The 15,865-nt window shown below is 37.2% G+C and overlaps 2 protein-coding genes across 5 annotated transcripts; one reads left to right on the top strand and one right to left on the bottom strand.

The window, feature by feature from the left end:
- Positions 1 to 386: 386 nt before the first annotated feature.
- Positions 387 to 3,768, top strand: LOC124533203 (peroxisome assembly protein 12). Of its 2 annotated transcripts, none has more exons than XM_047108389.1 (7): positions 387 to 674; positions 1,007 to 1,115; positions 1,526 to 1,723; positions 2,036 to 2,262; positions 2,532 to 2,688; positions 2,776 to 2,855; positions 3,097 to 3,768. In XM_047108389.1, the coding sequence occupies exons 1-7, from the start codon at positions 555 to 557 to the stop codon at positions 3,388 to 3,390; spliced, it is 1,185 nt and encodes a 394-aa protein (XP_046964345.1). In that variant the 5' UTR covers positions 387 to 554; the 3' UTR covers positions 3,391 to 3,768. The 2 variants fall into 2 exon arrangements, with proteins under 2 accessions (XP_046964345.1, XP_046964346.1); XM_047108390.1 differs by having other exon boundaries at positions 388 to 674; positions 1,526 to 1,728; positions 3,097 to 3,241.
- A 2,923-nt stretch (positions 3,769 to 6,691) lies between these two features.
- Positions 6,692 to 11,938, bottom strand: LOC124532971 (poxin-like). Of its 3 annotated transcripts, none has more exons than XM_047108110.1 (5): positions 11,742 to 11,938; positions 8,385 to 8,537; positions 7,923 to 8,036; positions 7,453 to 7,644; positions 6,692 to 7,304 (listed from the first exon to the last, which is right to left on the bottom strand). In XM_047108110.1, the coding sequence occupies exons 1-5, from the start codon at positions 11,811 to 11,813 to the stop codon at positions 7,029 to 7,031; spliced, it is 807 nt and encodes a 268-aa protein (XP_046964066.1). In that variant the 5' UTR covers positions 11,814 to 11,938; the 3' UTR covers positions 6,692 to 7,028. The 3 variants fall into 3 exon arrangements, with proteins under 3 accessions (XP_046964066.1, XP_046964067.1, XP_046964068.1); XM_047108111.1 differs by lacking the exon at positions 11,742 to 11,938 and adding an exon at positions 11,122 to 11,353; XM_047108112.1 differs by lacking the exon at positions 11,742 to 11,938 and adding an exon at positions 10,263 to 10,466.
- Positions 11,939 to 15,865: the final 3,927 nt, after the last annotated feature.

The raw sequence follows: 15,865 nt of genomic DNA, 5'->3' as shown, positions 1-15,865 counted from the left end.
TACTGCCAAATAACAGTACTCAGTATTGTTGTGTTCCAGTTTGAAGGGTGAGTGAGCCAGTGTAACTACAGGCACAAGTGTCATAACAACTTAGTTCCCAAGGTTGATGGCACATTGACGATGTAAGGAACAGTTAATATTTCTTACAGCGTCATTGTCTATGGGTGATGGTGACCACTTACCATCAGGTGGCCCATCTGCTCGTCCACCAACCTATACCATAAAAATATATATATATATATATATAGTTAAATTGGGTATCCCCCAATCTATCCCAGTGTGTTTTGTTCGTACACACATATAATATGTATGTTTCAATTTCAATTTCGGCCACGCATCAACAGATCTTTGACAATTCTCGGAATATATTATCATACAACTGTCAGAGCTCAAACGTCAAAATAGCAATGTTTTGATTTGTTGGTTGACAGTTAAGCTGATAAGAATAATAAAAGAACATATTTATCATATATTAGGGAAAACTTAAATGAAAAATGGATACATGAGCATTTATCTTATACATATTTATCCAATGTTGTGTTAGAATAAACAATATGGCTGTGTACGCGGCTCATTTAACGCGAACTCTACAAGGCACTCCTTCAGTGTTCCAAGTAGCTGCTCAGGAGGCCCTCGGAGGGACAGTTAAACCAGCGTTACGGAAACTAGTGGAGGTTAAATTTAAATAATACCTTTACTTATAAGTTTATACTATTCATTTGCTGATACTCATAATATAAATGCAATCCATAATATAACCAAGAATTGTCAAACACTTTCTCAAAAAGTTACAAAAATCTCAGTTAATATGAAATGAAAATGTAGAATTTAATTACTTAATTTGTGTTGTTAAAGTCGACTAACAGGATAATTGTAAACTATATCCATTGGTTGACTATATAAGTGCTTCCATTATGTGGCATCAAAGTACTAAAAAAACCCTAACAAAATATATCAGGCAGTTTATGGAACATAAATTTAATGTAATATTTATTTATATCTATAGTATGTGGCGGCCGTGTATCCAAATAAATGTGGGTGGTGTGAGAGATGGTATGATGAGCTATACTTGTTGTTGGACTGCACCTTGCAATACCACTACCTCAAACATTATGGTAAGAATTAAACTAGTACTAATTAAAATTTTATGTATTTTTTATGAGAAGTGAGTTCAGACTGAATAATATTCTTTGGGCATGACAATATAGATGTAAATATGTATGTTTCCAAAAGTTTGTGAGCCGAGATACTGAAAAAGTTTACTAGCCTTTAATACCTTGAAACATTAATTTCTACCTTATGTATTTTTAGATATGATAGTTTCTGATTGGTTATTAGTGTACCAATTTGTCAATCAACAACAGATATTCTTAGTAATATTTTGTATTGCCTCTTTGCTACTATTTGGTTGTAATGATTTTGGTTGTAAGGCAATTGTAGGCAATAAGGTATTGCAAACAAATGCTAAATAATGAAAAAAAATAAAAGCTACTCATCTTAAAAATGTTTTAATTAAATTTTACAGCTGCATCATTCTCAGAATGCTTCTACGGTTTGTTCCGAGTGCCAATATCTCCCAGCACAGAATTCAGTTCAGGACCTCGACTGCCACAGAACCTCGAGCGAGGGTCACTAGCACTGCTGGTGCTGCTACCATATGTCCGGGAGAAAGTGGAGAAATTTGTGGATAAGTGGAGAGAGGATTTGGAAGATGGAAGACTGGGTAAGGTAGGTTTTCTAATTGATTTTATTATTTGAAATTATCTGTTTAACACCCACTACATGACACACACACACGCACACGCGCACGCACGCACGCACGGACGCACGGACGCACACCACCCTATAAATATTATTATATATTTACAATTGCTTCCAAGATTCAACTAATTTCGCATCGCGTCGTGGACCTCACTATTATCAAAACGACTGATAATTCAATTCAATTCGTTGATCAATTAAATTCAAAGGGAAGAATGGATTTTTTTCAATAAGTGTTACGCAAGTCTGTATTACATATGAATCCTCGCTGCAGAGCAAAGCCGACCGCGCGCGCAGGGCTGCCGTCCGCGTGTGGAGCGTGCTGCACTTTGTGGGCGCGGCCGCGCGGCTGGGCGTGCTGGCGCGCTACGTGAGCGGCCGCGGCGCCGCGCCCACGCCCGCGCTGCAGCTGCTCGGCCTCGCGCTGCGGGACGCGCCCGCCGACCCGCCCGACGACACCTGGCGGGACTTCTTCCGCGCCGTCGCCGCCGGACGCCTCGGGTGAGCAGCGCACACCCTGTCGCTCGCAATGTAGTCTTGTACCGGGAGGAACCGACAAGAAACTACTACTATAGTACTCGCAGTATCAGAGTCTCAGAGGATCTTATATTTTAGTAATAGAAACTACTGAGTTTCGTGTGTGTACCTCCGCATTCCGAACCAGTGGTAACATCAGCTAATATAGTTTGTTAAATAATGATTCAAAAGCGCTCGTAAAAAGATGTTTTGATTTATTGATAACAAGCACAAGAGCGTCCAAATGTATTCAGGAGCGCGGTGGTGACGTTCCCCATGCTGTGGCGCGCGTGCAGCGCCGCGGCGCAGCACGGAGCCTTCGCCGTGCAGCTGCTGCGCTGGTGGGACGCGCGCCGCCCGCTCGCGCTGGCGCACCTGCCCGTGCCGCCGCCGCCGCCGCCGCCGCCGCAGGTACGCCCCCCCCTCACACGCACACACACACACACGCGCACGCGCACACGCGCACGCGCGCACGTACTGTAAGTGTGCCTGTCGCAGCGCGCGGAGGCGCCGGCGCCCAACGTGTGTCCGCTGTGCCGCCAGCGCTGGCGCGTGCCCGCCGTGCTGCCGGTGTCCGGGTGAGTCCTTGCTAAATCATGCATCAGTTTAAGTTGACAATAGAACTAATTAGCAACTCTTTAGTCGGAAACTAGACGGAATAGAGCATTGGGCTTTGGGATTCGAATTATCATAAACCAATCTCAACAAAAATTAGTTCAGACTACACAAAACCGCAAAAGTATAATTTGAGTAAAAGTCCCCTAAGTCGAGAGATAATTCGAAAGGGGCGCCTAGCACTAAGGCGTGTGTTGGCCGCAGCTACGTGTTCTGCTACGCGTGCGCGAGCCGCCACGTGCGCGCCGCCCACGCGTGCCCCGTCACGCGCGCGCCCGCCGCGCCCGCCGACCTGCGCCGCCTCTACCTCGCCGCATAGGCGCCGAGCCGCCGCCTCTACCTCGCCGCCTAGGCGACGCTCTGCCGCGTCTACCTCGCCGCATAGGCGCCGCCCCGCCGGCCGCACGCAGAGATTCATTCGCAAATGGTTGCAGTAATTACTATTCACTGGAGGGATCAAACTTTCATTCGGTAACACGACGGACTCTGTTGACGTGAACTTAAATCACTATATTAATCGTATGTACAGATCGTCAGCGCGATGTCAAAGGCTAGTAAGGGCTACGGATTTTTGAAATCTGATTTCAAATTAAAAAAAAATATTTTTGTAAAAGCAAAATTTTTTTCAAGAGTACAGATTATAAAACAGAAGGCATATGGAATGCGTAAAACATTACAGGGAAACAACAAAAGCGTATAAGTGAATTGGTCAATACAATAAGATGTATCTTATTGCAGACGTATCTGTCCTGGACATTTATTTTAAGGTTGGTACTTAGTTGTAAATTGTAATGTTCCCCGCGCTCCAACTACCTATTGTGTCTATATAACCTGGGGTAGGTATAGCTATAGGAATACATCTTCGAAGCTTTATGCTAGCCTACCATGGCCGTAGGCAGGCGGGGGTTTTGGGGGTTCAAACCCCCCCCGAAATTTTTTCGCTAACCGCTATCGTATTATCAAAAAAATATTTTGCGCTAATTAAACAAACAAAACGTAAGTATTTATCGGTTTCTTCAGAAAATTAATCCGTTTGGTCTAGATACGACAATTAATCAAAGACGCAAAGACTAGAGGCAATAATAATCATACCCTTATTCACATTATATTAAGATACTAATTTTTTGTCATAATGTCATGTTAGTAATTTTAGATACTAAAGAATCACCTTTTACAGAGTGCCATTACAGTTTTATGTTTAGTTTTATATTTAGTTTTTCGTCTCGCATTTTTAAATTTGCACCGATAATTATTGTTTAAATATGGAAAAATATTCAGTGTTTAATTTTTTTTAACGTTTTTTATAAAACAAAAAAAAAATAGATTTTAATTGATACTTTTTTTTTAAATAAATTTTTGAAGTTGCTTTTTTGACAAATTTTGAAAAAAACTAAAAAACGTGATAACTTAAAATTGGTTCACTTTTGGATGATGCACATGGGGGTTAAAATTATTGCAAATAGTCACCCCTATCACCTCCTAACGGATATACGTCGAATTACCAATAACCCTGTATATTTTATTGAGAATATTCATACTATATTATTAAAAAACGGATAGTCGGCGCTCTATACCGAATAGTCGCTGACTCCAGCCGAACTCCTGGAAAACTACTTTGGTACATCCTATCCCTAAAAAGAGCAACCGCCGAGACTCGTCCAATTATAGGCCAATAGCCATCACCTCCTTGTTTCGTTTCCGCTGGGAGCGTTCAGCCAGTGATCTTCTGGATTATCTTAGTCATAGATGGGCGGAAGCAGTTGAGAGCAAGGGGAAGGCATTGGCGGTCAGTCTGGACATAGCGAAGGCATTTGATAGCGTATGGCACAAAGCGCTTCTTTCGAAGCTCCCTTCCTATGGGCTTCCCTGGAAATTATGCAATTGGATCACCAGCTTTTTGGCAGATCAGAACATTAAAGTCGTTATATATGGTGCATGCTCTGATTTAAAATTCTTTAATGCCTATGTTACACAAGGCTGCGTTCTACCCACTCTGTTTCTTCTGCATATCAGTGACTTGTTGCAAATCTGTAACATTCACTGCTATGCAGACGACAGTACTGTAGACAACTCGTACACCGGCCGGGCTAATATTTCTCGGGAAAACGTCGGAGAGAACCGAAATCGAGTCTTCATTAAACAAAGTCGCGAACTGGGGCCGGCTAAACTTAGTTCATATATGATTGCTATTAAAATATCTGATGGAGGGGAAGTAATCTCCCTTAGCAGTCCCTTAGGCTCACTTAGTAGTTTCGGAACCCCCGGCTAAAATTAGTCCACTTCAACCCCAAAAAGAGGCAAGTTTGCGCGTTAGCCGCTAAAAAAATTACCATTTCTCGTATCTCCACGATTTCAGAAGATTCCAATAGCCGCTACAGCTAGTATTGGAATACTTGACGTGGATATTTCGAGCCTCGTTCAGTTCCGCGGTCAATTGGAACGCAAAGCCTAATTGGCATCAAAAAAGCTCGGTGTGCTCAGCAAGCCAAGACAGTATTTCAGGCAAGCCCATCGCCTAAAACTATACAAGGCGCAAATTGAACCCCACATGGAATATTGCTCACACCTCACCTGGCGGGTGCTCCCCAATACCAGCTCCTTCCATTTGTCCGTATCCAACGCAGAGCTGCTCGAATTATCGACGATCAAGCCCTTTTCGATCTGCTTGATCCTTTAGTTTTGTGTAGAGATGTTACATCGCTCTGCATCTTATACCGAATTTTTCACGGGGAATGTTCCGAGGAATTGTTCGGATTAATCCCGGCTGCTGAATTTTACCTTCGGACATCTTGTCAAAATACAAAGTTTCACCCGCACCACATTCATGTTCAAAAATCCACAACAGCACGATTTTTAAGACATTTTCTACCTTACACAACCACTCTGTTGAACCAGCTTTCGCCCACGCTTTTTCCAAACCGATACGACTTCGGAACCTTAAAAAAAAAGGCGTACTCCTTCCTTAAAGGCCGGCAACGCACCTGCAACCCCCACAGATGTCCATGGGTGGTGGTAATCACTTTTCATCAGATGAGCCTCATGCTCGTTTGCCCCGTATTACATAAAATAAGTCGTCGGTTGTCTTTTAAATAAATGTGTATAAATGATGTATAATTTTAATATATTTATGATTATTATAGAATAAACCTGTTGCTTTTTTTTCCTGGAGCACGAACCCCCCCCCGAAATGAAATCCTGGCTACGGCCCTGTAGCCTACTATTGTATTAACACAAAATTCCTGGTCTTTAAAAACTTTAATACGTTTAGTTATATAATAAAAGGTGTTTTTGTGTAAATATTGTAATATATAAAGTATAAGTTACACATGTATTTCAATGTATTTATTTATTTAAGGGGTAAATATGGAAAAAACGTGAAAAATATAGTGTGTTCCAAGAGGGCTGTGGTCTTAATCATTAATGGTTTATAAATGTTGTTATTAAACTTGTTTAAATAAAACAATTCTTTTATTTTTATTCATATATTACATAACACTTAATAAACAAAATGTACTTATGTACTAACCACGTATATGCTTACAAAAAAAAAAAAACAGAATTTGTTCAATTAAAATAAAAAAAATATAATTTATTATGCATCGTTTATATTGTTCTACGTACTTTACAAGCAGTCTAAGTTTGCCGGCGTGAAATCAGGCAAACCGTTGCAGTTCCGTATGTTAAATAATAAAAATATAACTTTTATTACTTAAAACTTCCTTTCGTGACTAGTATTCGTCGACTGTCCGTTTAACTTAGATACGATTTGCCTGCCGCGTTTGGTCTCGCGGTGTTTCGGTTAATGATGCAAATTTAATTCGTAAACATTTAGGTAACGCCAATAAATGTAGAAGTGTATAAGTAGATATATGTAGAAGTTCACTGTATTTTAAATAATTCTGAAACGAACGAACTTTGCTAGTTTTTTACACTAAACTAATTGTGATTATTAAATCAACAGATATCGTGTCGGGAGTTTTTATTTGATTAATTATAAGTTTATGCATGAATCAACTGGTCCCGTTCTCCTATATTTTGTAGAGATATGTTATTATTTTTATTACTGGTAAGTGTGGTATCAGAAGCATCGGTACAGCAGGCAATGTTTTCGCGTTGGAATTGCGTTATATAAAACCTCACAAATATTCAACGTCGTTGACCAAAACCCCGTGCAAGTAATGGTGGGCGAGCTGCCTTCCATTCTCCGCCATTAGTACTACACGAGGCGTCCTGCCTCTCAGCAGAATGGGTCTCGGGGGAGAGTTCGAATTGACCTCTGCGGGAGGAAGGGTTTCCAAGTAGCGGTTCAGCTCCTCTCTGGTGTCGAAGCCTTTATCTCCATAATAGGACTTGCCCTCCTCGATGTCCAAGATCTCCCAGGGCCTAGAAGTCTCAAAGTAACCGCCATCACCCTACAATGATACAAATATACACTTTAGTAACTATCACGTATAAGTAAATTGAAGTTCCAATAATGTACTACGGAACGCAAAGGACGCTCGGCATAGCTCTAGCGATCTCGGTCGACCCTTAGCGTCTCGGAGGAAGCGACGAGCTCACCTCGAAGGCGGACACGGCGTAGTGGTGTCCGAGGCGCGCCGTGAGCACGGAGGCGAGCGCGCCGGCGCGCGACACGAGCGGCGCGCCGGCCACGTAGCGGTTGGCCGACTCGAAGCTGGGCGCGCTGCGCCACTGCGCCAGCCGCCCGTCGCTCGACACCAGCAGGATGCGCTTGCTGCGGTTCAGGAACACCTGCGCAGCCGCACTGCTAAGCATTCACTTGCTCGTACGTATAAAAACAAAACACTGATAAGGCCTGCAATCTTCCAAGATTCAAGAAAAATTTAAAAAATATGCGAGAATTCAATGTTAATAGATTATATATTGGCATAAGGCCACTGAGACATTTATCGCACAGTTAGATTTGAAGTGTTGCTATTTGACCCATCAAGTCCAATCTGAGTGAAACCGGATCCTATCCCGGATATTTTCATCCCCATGCAATTCGTTCTTGTTGTTCGTGTGTGTACCTTCTCGGCGGTGTTTTCGTCGAGGCGCACGAAGGCGAGGTCGTCGAGAGGCGCCAGCAGGTCCGCTGTGAACACGTCGCAGTAGTGGTGCGTGTTCCGCGACATTTGCTCTACCTGCGCACAGTTGTTGCTCATTACGATATAGGGTATGTATGAACGATGATCATGGAGTTACTGTTCAGACGGATTTCGGCGGCGGCGGCTACACCCAAACATGTACGGGCACTGAGATTGTTACTAACAATTCCGTCAGCCGCATTTGTTTTAATTTTGTGCGAATTTCGGAGCTGGTCATTTATTAATTTTATTTTTACTGATAGAGATTCTAGTTGTACAAAGCGTTAAGTACTTAGTTTGAGAATTATTCAAATTGCTTAAATTTGTGACGAGGTAAAAAGTCCGTTTTGTAATATAATGTATATGAATCACCTCATACATGCGACGCTAGTCACCGATACTGACCTGTTCTGGCGTGGCGCAGTGAATAGGAAGCACAGAGCCGAAGCTTGCAAACTTCTTGCCGTCTCGCTCATGCAGATCAGCGGGTATGTGCATCTCCTCCACCAAACCCTTGTACACCTCGTTCAGAACCGTCCTTTTCGTCATCGTACTCCTCTGAAATAAAAAAAGCATTAAGAAAGCGTGCGTCGTGTACCGATGATGGCGAGTTCAATCCCACTGTTACTGAATTTCTGTTTATAATTAATCTCGTGCTCGACGGTGAACGAAAATGTATTTCGTATATCGTGGATTCAAGGATTTACCCATTTTCCATGTACTGTTGAATTTTCTACGCCTTATTTTCATTCGTTTATATTAGAATAAATTTTTACATTACGTAATAATACCTAAACTATATACATTCTTAAAATTATCGTCAAGATAAGAAGATTTAACACCGATAAACAAAAAATAGTTACCTAAGCGAGTAGTGAGCAACATGAGCAGTTTTTCTATTAAAAAACAAACACGATTTTAAAATCATATATCATGCTCATCTCATGTAATAGAAGACATTTCAGGATTGGCGTTTGATATTGTAAAATACCAAACATAGTATTTAAATACTAAAAAATATTAAAAAAGAAGGCCTAACAGGCTTAGACTTAGGCCGGTCTTGGCAATAGGTAGGTACACATTACTCAAGGAAAAAATTAACGCTATAATATCCTTTCATTTTAAACTGAGAAGCTTGAATAATTGTTGTTTTTTTCTATAATTTACCATGGTTAAGGACTATCAATGAAATTTAAAAAGGGTTCCATTGCTGCAAATATAAGCGCTCATATCTATATACAAAAAGACTCGATTTAAAATTTGAATCTCACCTGTGATAAGTTTGGATTGCTCTTAAATTTGTAATACCATTTGTTTATCGTATATTGACGAGGAGACAGGGCTCTGTGCAACTTGCAAGTTTGTCTGACCTCTCATTATCTACCGCCAAACATTTATTTTGTAAATATTTAGTATGTTGTGTTTCGATTTGAAGGGAAACTGAGCCAGTGTAACTACCATCACAAGGGATATATACACCTTATTTCCCGTGGTTGGTGGAGCAATCGCTATTAAAGATTAAAATTTCGTAAGTCGCCAAGGTCCAAGAACCGTTAGAACCAGGTCGCCCATTTGACCGTCCGCATGAAAATACGACGAATGTTTTGACAAATGTGATTTAGAAGATTATATACACATTGATACGATATTGTTTCATTATCAGAAATTTCTCGCGTTCAGATAAAACCAAACAAATTACCTTTCAAATTATGATAAATACAAATTGATTGAAAATGATTACCGGGGAGCATTGGACTCATAAAGTCAGGGTGTGACATTTTAAATAAATTTCTAATTTATCGATAAATCTTATATAGTATTTTGTTGTAATCTTATATGTATATCTTCATTCGTGTAATTTATCTTATTACGTTATTTATGTAGTAATTGATGGCCTGTCAGGTTTAGTGCCTGCAACCGTCCACCCTACACAAGATACGCTCGCGAATTGAAGAAATTAAATAGACATAACTATTTAAAAAAGGCTATTTGAGACGCACGCTTTGTATAAACTAACTTATAAAATAATTTATGCACATACACTTAAATAACACCGATTGTAAGTTTTTTTACAAGTTTCAGTTCGGGTATCATAGTTATTGCAGGATTCATCAGTATTACTTTCAAGAAATACTTCGAATTACTTAATAGAGCAACATTTGCCCTCTTGCATACACCTAACACGTCTCTAACGTTTTGTTTATTTTTTTAAGATTCTCTATTTATCAAGCCAAAATATCGGTTTTAAAACCTTCATAAAAATATAAATACAATGTTACTTACAGCTGCAAGAATATTTATGTAACGATGTTTTTAACACACAATCAACGAAGGCACTGGTGAGGATTATAGACTACGATTTATTGTGCTGATAACGTCTTGCGCTATCAGTGATCGACTAATGTCTTAATTTCATTAAAGTAACGTTAATGATTTCAGTGTGATCCTAACGTCGAACAACATGCGATCACCCTAAAAAATACCCAGCAACCATGCGAAGTAGATGATGACTACTACACCAATGTCACAGCGCGTGCAAGATATTATTTAAATTCGCACATAATCTGTATTTAATCCTTTTAAAAAAGATAAGGTGGGAGATGTAATATTTAGGTTTTAATAATGTTATGCTTTTTATTGCTAGACTTAGCAAAGATTAAGGGTGTCTGTCCGAATGATATTATGCTCATATATTATAAATTTATGATTTAAAATAAAATCACAGACACAAACGTCCATGATACATTAACGTTACGTCTGTTTTTTAATTAGACATAGTATTAAGTATATTAGCACAAAAGTCCAATACTATTATTATTTTCAAGGGGATAGGATCTTTGGCATAGTATATGTTTTAATTACGCAAAACGTAATTACTACGTAATTATGATGTATTATAACGTATTAGTACGTAAAACGATTAAAGGCAAACGTCCCAATTAGGACGTTTTCTAGTCTTCACTTTTTGCGCGTTAATAACATATCTGTTTACTACAACATCATTGGTATTTAAGATATATAAAATATTTTTACTACACTACGTTATATAGAATTACTATGAGTATTTATTTTGTCTTCGCATAATAAAACATCCGTACTAAACTTTACTTTGGGTAATATCATTTAATTGTTTATTACTTACCGTAAAAATAACAACTAAAAGAAAACAAAGAAACATATACGCAATAAACCACAGGCTTCGCTTTCCGATGTCCCAGTATTAAATTGAGAATTATTTTCTTTTACGAGAAACAATTACTACCTATTTTTAATTAGATTTGATTCACTACAACAATATTGGACAACGTTTTGTGAACTGCCGAGGTTGTATCTACGAAGTTACGGGCCGCTTTAAAGACTACTATTTTTATTTGGTGAAACAACGAGAAACTAACATATTTCTCTTTCGCACCAATAAAAACTAAGCAACACAAGATAAAGATAGATGATTATAAAATGTGTATCTCTAAAGACTTTTCGAAAAGTTAAATCAAATTATATATTTGATGAGATTCGGCAATCATCAATGATGTCTTAACAGGGTTGAAACAAATTATAGCTTTTGTTAGTTTCAGTGAAAAAATAATTTATTAAATAACTTAAATTAAGTTATTTAATAAAACATTATAGTCACATTTTTTCTTATATAGGTAATAAGAAAGTAAATATTTATCGAATAAATTAGTAGAAAATTCAAAGGTCTTTACATAATCACGTTAAATTAAATCACGTTTTTTTTTAAATATTTTCAGAATTACTTACCGTATCACGTGCAGCTTCAACACACAATACAAACAAAATATGTAAGATCAATAAGTTAATTTGTCTACACATTGTTATGTCAACGAATGAAATACAATAATTATGATCTTTGTCAAATCTTATATATGTATATGTACATTAAATGGTGTTACACAATAAGATGATATTGATAAATTAGGGACTTCACCAATCTGTGAAGTTTGACTTTAGTATATAAATGACTTAGTATTGAAATTTCTACAATTCATGCTTTTGTCAATTTATTATAATATACCTAGTTGTAAAGTACGGTAGTATACACAAATTAGATGTAGCATCGCAAAATGAAATAAAACCGATTACTGCCGATTTACACGACCAATAGAAATAGTTCCCTATCGCGCCATTCGACGCTATTCGTCGCTATAGATTCACGCGTCAGTTCAGTCATATGATATTACAAGTTATTACGTTTGTGTAACGATCATATTCACATGAGAAGTAAATATTGATAATTTGGGCTAGCGTACTTAATTCCGATGTGATCGGTTTTACGAATTTTGCCGATGCTACATCTTAATTGTTTCGTACTATATATAAGTATTTAGGTGTTGATAGATATATATGACATGAAACATACGTCATTTATGATGAAATTGCAAGCTATATAAACATTAAACAGAAAATTTGAAGATTTCGTATATCTGCTTAATCTAAGCCAAACAACGCAAGGATGACAATAAACGTAGGTACTTAATAGTGTGTAATACATTTTTTACTGTCTATGATAACGTGTGCTATATAGATTGTAATAGACTATATTATATGTCAAGTGTACTAGTAATACCTGGCTTATTACGATACAGATTCACAGCTCTAAGACCCCCGACGTCGGCGCAGTAAAAACTTATTACGTATTTTTGTCATTTTTTTGTGAAGTTCCTAATTTCTGGCCGTGCATTACTGTCCCGTCGGATTATGAGATAATACAGCAGGATATCATCATCTCATTTTCCCTGCCCGCGTCCCAATCTAATCTTTTTCTTACATTCTTCGCTAATTCTTCATCTGATCACTGAAATTTATTGCTCTCACACTCCATCACATCCTTTAAAGTCAACCTCTTCCCCTCCCTCCCTCTATGCTCATGCTCATCATTCTTTCAGTTAAGACCGTCTCCTTTCTGCGCCTCACATGTGGACATGCCCAAACCCAAACGGTTCCTTTTTTCTGTCATTGGCGGACCGCCAGGCTGTACGTGTATAGAGTAAGATATTAACAATCACCACAACTTGGTGAAAGCAATACCTTATATGCCATATATGTGTATATATTAGAGCGTCAAGAACTCCAATCATGTTTTTCCATTTACTATTATTAAAATTACATGGAATCTTAGATCATGATGAAAATGAACACAATATTATGTCTCAAGCTCAGGGCATTTTTTAAATGAATTGAAGGTAGGTTGTTGACACATTTGCACAAAAATACATTGGTAGAAAAAGCATATTATTCGATACAAGATTTTATAGAGGATAAAAAAGCGTGGAGTTAATACCTGTTGACTTCCAAGCAGGATACATTAATTTAAATAATTGTATTTAATTAACGTGACGTTGTATTTTTAAATGTTAAAAAAGAGTAACTACTGAGTTTCTTGCCGGTTCTTCTCGGTAGAATCTACTTTCCGAACCGGTGGTAGCTTCACTTAATTGACGAATGACGATTCAAAAGTGCTTATAAAAGCCCACTTGAATAGAGTTTATTTTTATTTTGTCACTTGTCAACGTCGAATTTAGAATAAAACATAGTACTTATTACAGTTTAGCAGGAATCATTATATTCTAAAAGTGTGATGCTACGCTTTTCGGCCTGTTCGAAAGCTTAGGTACTCTAGTTTTTGGTTGAGCTGCACATACACAAATTAATACAACTGTATATTCAATATACCCAAGCACAAGATTACGATGTTAACCAAAACATAACATCGCCATCTCTGATCAACATTGAACACAGAGATATAAGTAAAAAATATGTAGGCTGTGATTATAAATAATTCACTGGAATTTCGCCTGCGTGTCAGCCTATATGCTTCCTCGAGGTTCAAGCTTGCTTCATAGCAGTGTTTTGGCCGTAGAAGCGTAACAGACAGAATGACAGTTGTTTTCCTATTTATAACACTAAGTATAGATCGATAAATAATAAACAAATTTCTTTTTAATTGTGATGTAACGATGAACGTAATGAGTCGAGATGGCCCAGTGGTTAGAACGCGTGCATCTTAACCGATGATTGCGGGTTCAAACCCAGGCAAGCACCGCTGGTTTATGTACTTAATTGGTCTTTATAATTCATCTCGTGCTCAGCGGTGAAGGAAAACATCGTGAGGAAACCTGCATGTGACAAATTTCATAGAAATTCTGCCACATGTGTATTCTACCAACCCGCCTTGGAACAGCGTGGTGGAATATGTTCCAAACCTTCTCCTCAAAGGGAGAGGAGGCCTTTAACCCAGCAGTGGGAATTTACAGGCTGTTGTTGTTTGTTGTATATTCTATATGTTATCATGTTAACTATGCTCTATATCTATACAAATATATACATTTCTACCAGTGACCTAATACTCCGTGCATCTTAAAGTAATATGGTTATTTGCATGTGAGTACAACACTAGTGTACATCATTATTTTTATTTATCTCCCTTTGTCTGGAGTAAACTACGGAATTGCCTTTATTTAAATTATTACTCAAACTAACTCGGCTGTCTATCCACTCATATATGTAAATAAATTAAAAACTAGAAACGTCGTATATATTTTTCATTAATACGCATACAATCTGAACAGTAAGCCATTAATAAAAACAAGATTTAAAATGAAATAAGTATACAGAGATTGTTACAATAAAAGCCTAATTGCTAAAAACAAAAATAAAACTAGCAAACAAAAATTACTAAAAATAACGCCTTGAAAACAATTAAGCAAAGCGTAGAACTAACTGCTAACATCACAACCCTATATCTATTCATAATTTTGTACTATGATTATATAACAATTTTAAAATAAACAATGTAAAATAGATTTTATTGCAACGTAATACACTTCAAATTACTAAATTAGTATAACATTCAAACACGTTGGATGGGACTTCCCTCAACGCGTCGAATTTTATTAAAGAAGAGGAGCTAGTATTTGTTTATGGTTAAGTGGTGCCAACACAAAAATACCAAGGGTAATGTATAAGTACGTCAATAGTATTTTCTGGACGATTATTGGTTGCTATTTATATTATGATGATATTTTATCGTATGAGTCATTTATTTTTAATAAAATCTTGTAACATTGTTTAGATTGTTTTTGCGATGAATTATTTAAGGAATATTAATTCAATCTCATAAAATATTTTTTATAATTTTATAATAATATTTGATTCACAATGTTTATTTCGTAGAAATATATATGTACCTATGTGTTTTTAAAAACAGTGTCAAAGATTGACTATATAAAAATAATTTAACTGTGTCTTGATGTTGATTTAAATAGTACAAGTTCGCTGTGATGTTGACACACGTAAATATTTCAATAGGGGATTCCTTAACTATAGACAAGCTTTTTATTTTTATATGAAAATAATAAATGTAGCATAAAGTAACAGATATTATGTGTTTATTTTCCTTATTAAATCTGCATACTTTTATTTACATTGTAAAATGTTAACATATAGCTTGAAAAATATTTATGACTAGTTTTTCGTTCAATAATATTTATCACATAGCATCAATTCAAACGAACTACTAATTATATTCAAATGTATGCCACTATAATAAAAACTTTATTAAAATGTATGATGTTTTTATAAATATATAAAAATAATAATGAGAACAACCAGAGACTAAAGACTTAGGAGTTTCTGTATTCAGTATTGACAGAAAACTAACCTTCACATCACATAATTATAACAAAAATGTATAAATCGTTATCATGGTCTGTTTAGTCTGTCTGTTAGTATTTATTAAATGTAATACTAATAGTTTTCTCGTAATAAGACTAAAATTACTTTACATTATAAGGCGTGGATATCTAGATCTTTGTTTCCTGCATAAAATAATAAATGATATAGTAAAGTTAGGTAACCTTTTCGAA

This window comes from Vanessa cardui, chromosome 10, assembly GCF_905220365.1.
Source record: "Vanessa cardui chromosome 10, ilVanCard2.1, whole genome shotgun sequence".
Classification (NCBI taxonomy): Eukaryota; Metazoa; Arthropoda; class Insecta; order Lepidoptera; family Nymphalidae; genus Vanessa; species Vanessa cardui.
Note: the sequence above shows the minus strand (reverse complement) of the source record. Positions and strands in the feature narration are given on the sequence as shown.

Coding starts and splice junctions, on each gene's coding strand:
- LOC124532971 (XM_047108110.1), bottom strand. CDS start 11,813: ATGTGTAGACAAATTAACTTATTGATCTTACATATTTTGTTTGTATTG. Junction 8,538..11,741: donor TTGAAGCTGCACGTGATACG/GTAAGTAATTCT, acceptor TTTTTATTTCAG/AGGAGTACGATGACGAAAAG. Junction 7,305..7,452: donor ACGCCGTGTCCGCCTTCGAG/GTGAGCTCGTCG, acceptor GTATCATTGTAG/GGTGATGGCGGTTACTTTGA.
- LOC124533203 (XM_047108389.1), top strand. CDS start 555: ATGGCTGTGTACGCGGCTCATTTAACGCGAACTCTACAAGGCACTCCT. Junction 675..1,006: donor CGTTACGGAAACTAGTGGAG/GTTAAATTTAAA, acceptor TTATATCTATAG/TATGTGGCGGCCGTGTATCC. Junction 1,724..2,035: donor TTTGGAAGATGGAAGACTGG/GTAAGGTAGGTT, acceptor TCCTCGCTGCAG/AGCAAAGCCGACCGCGCGCG.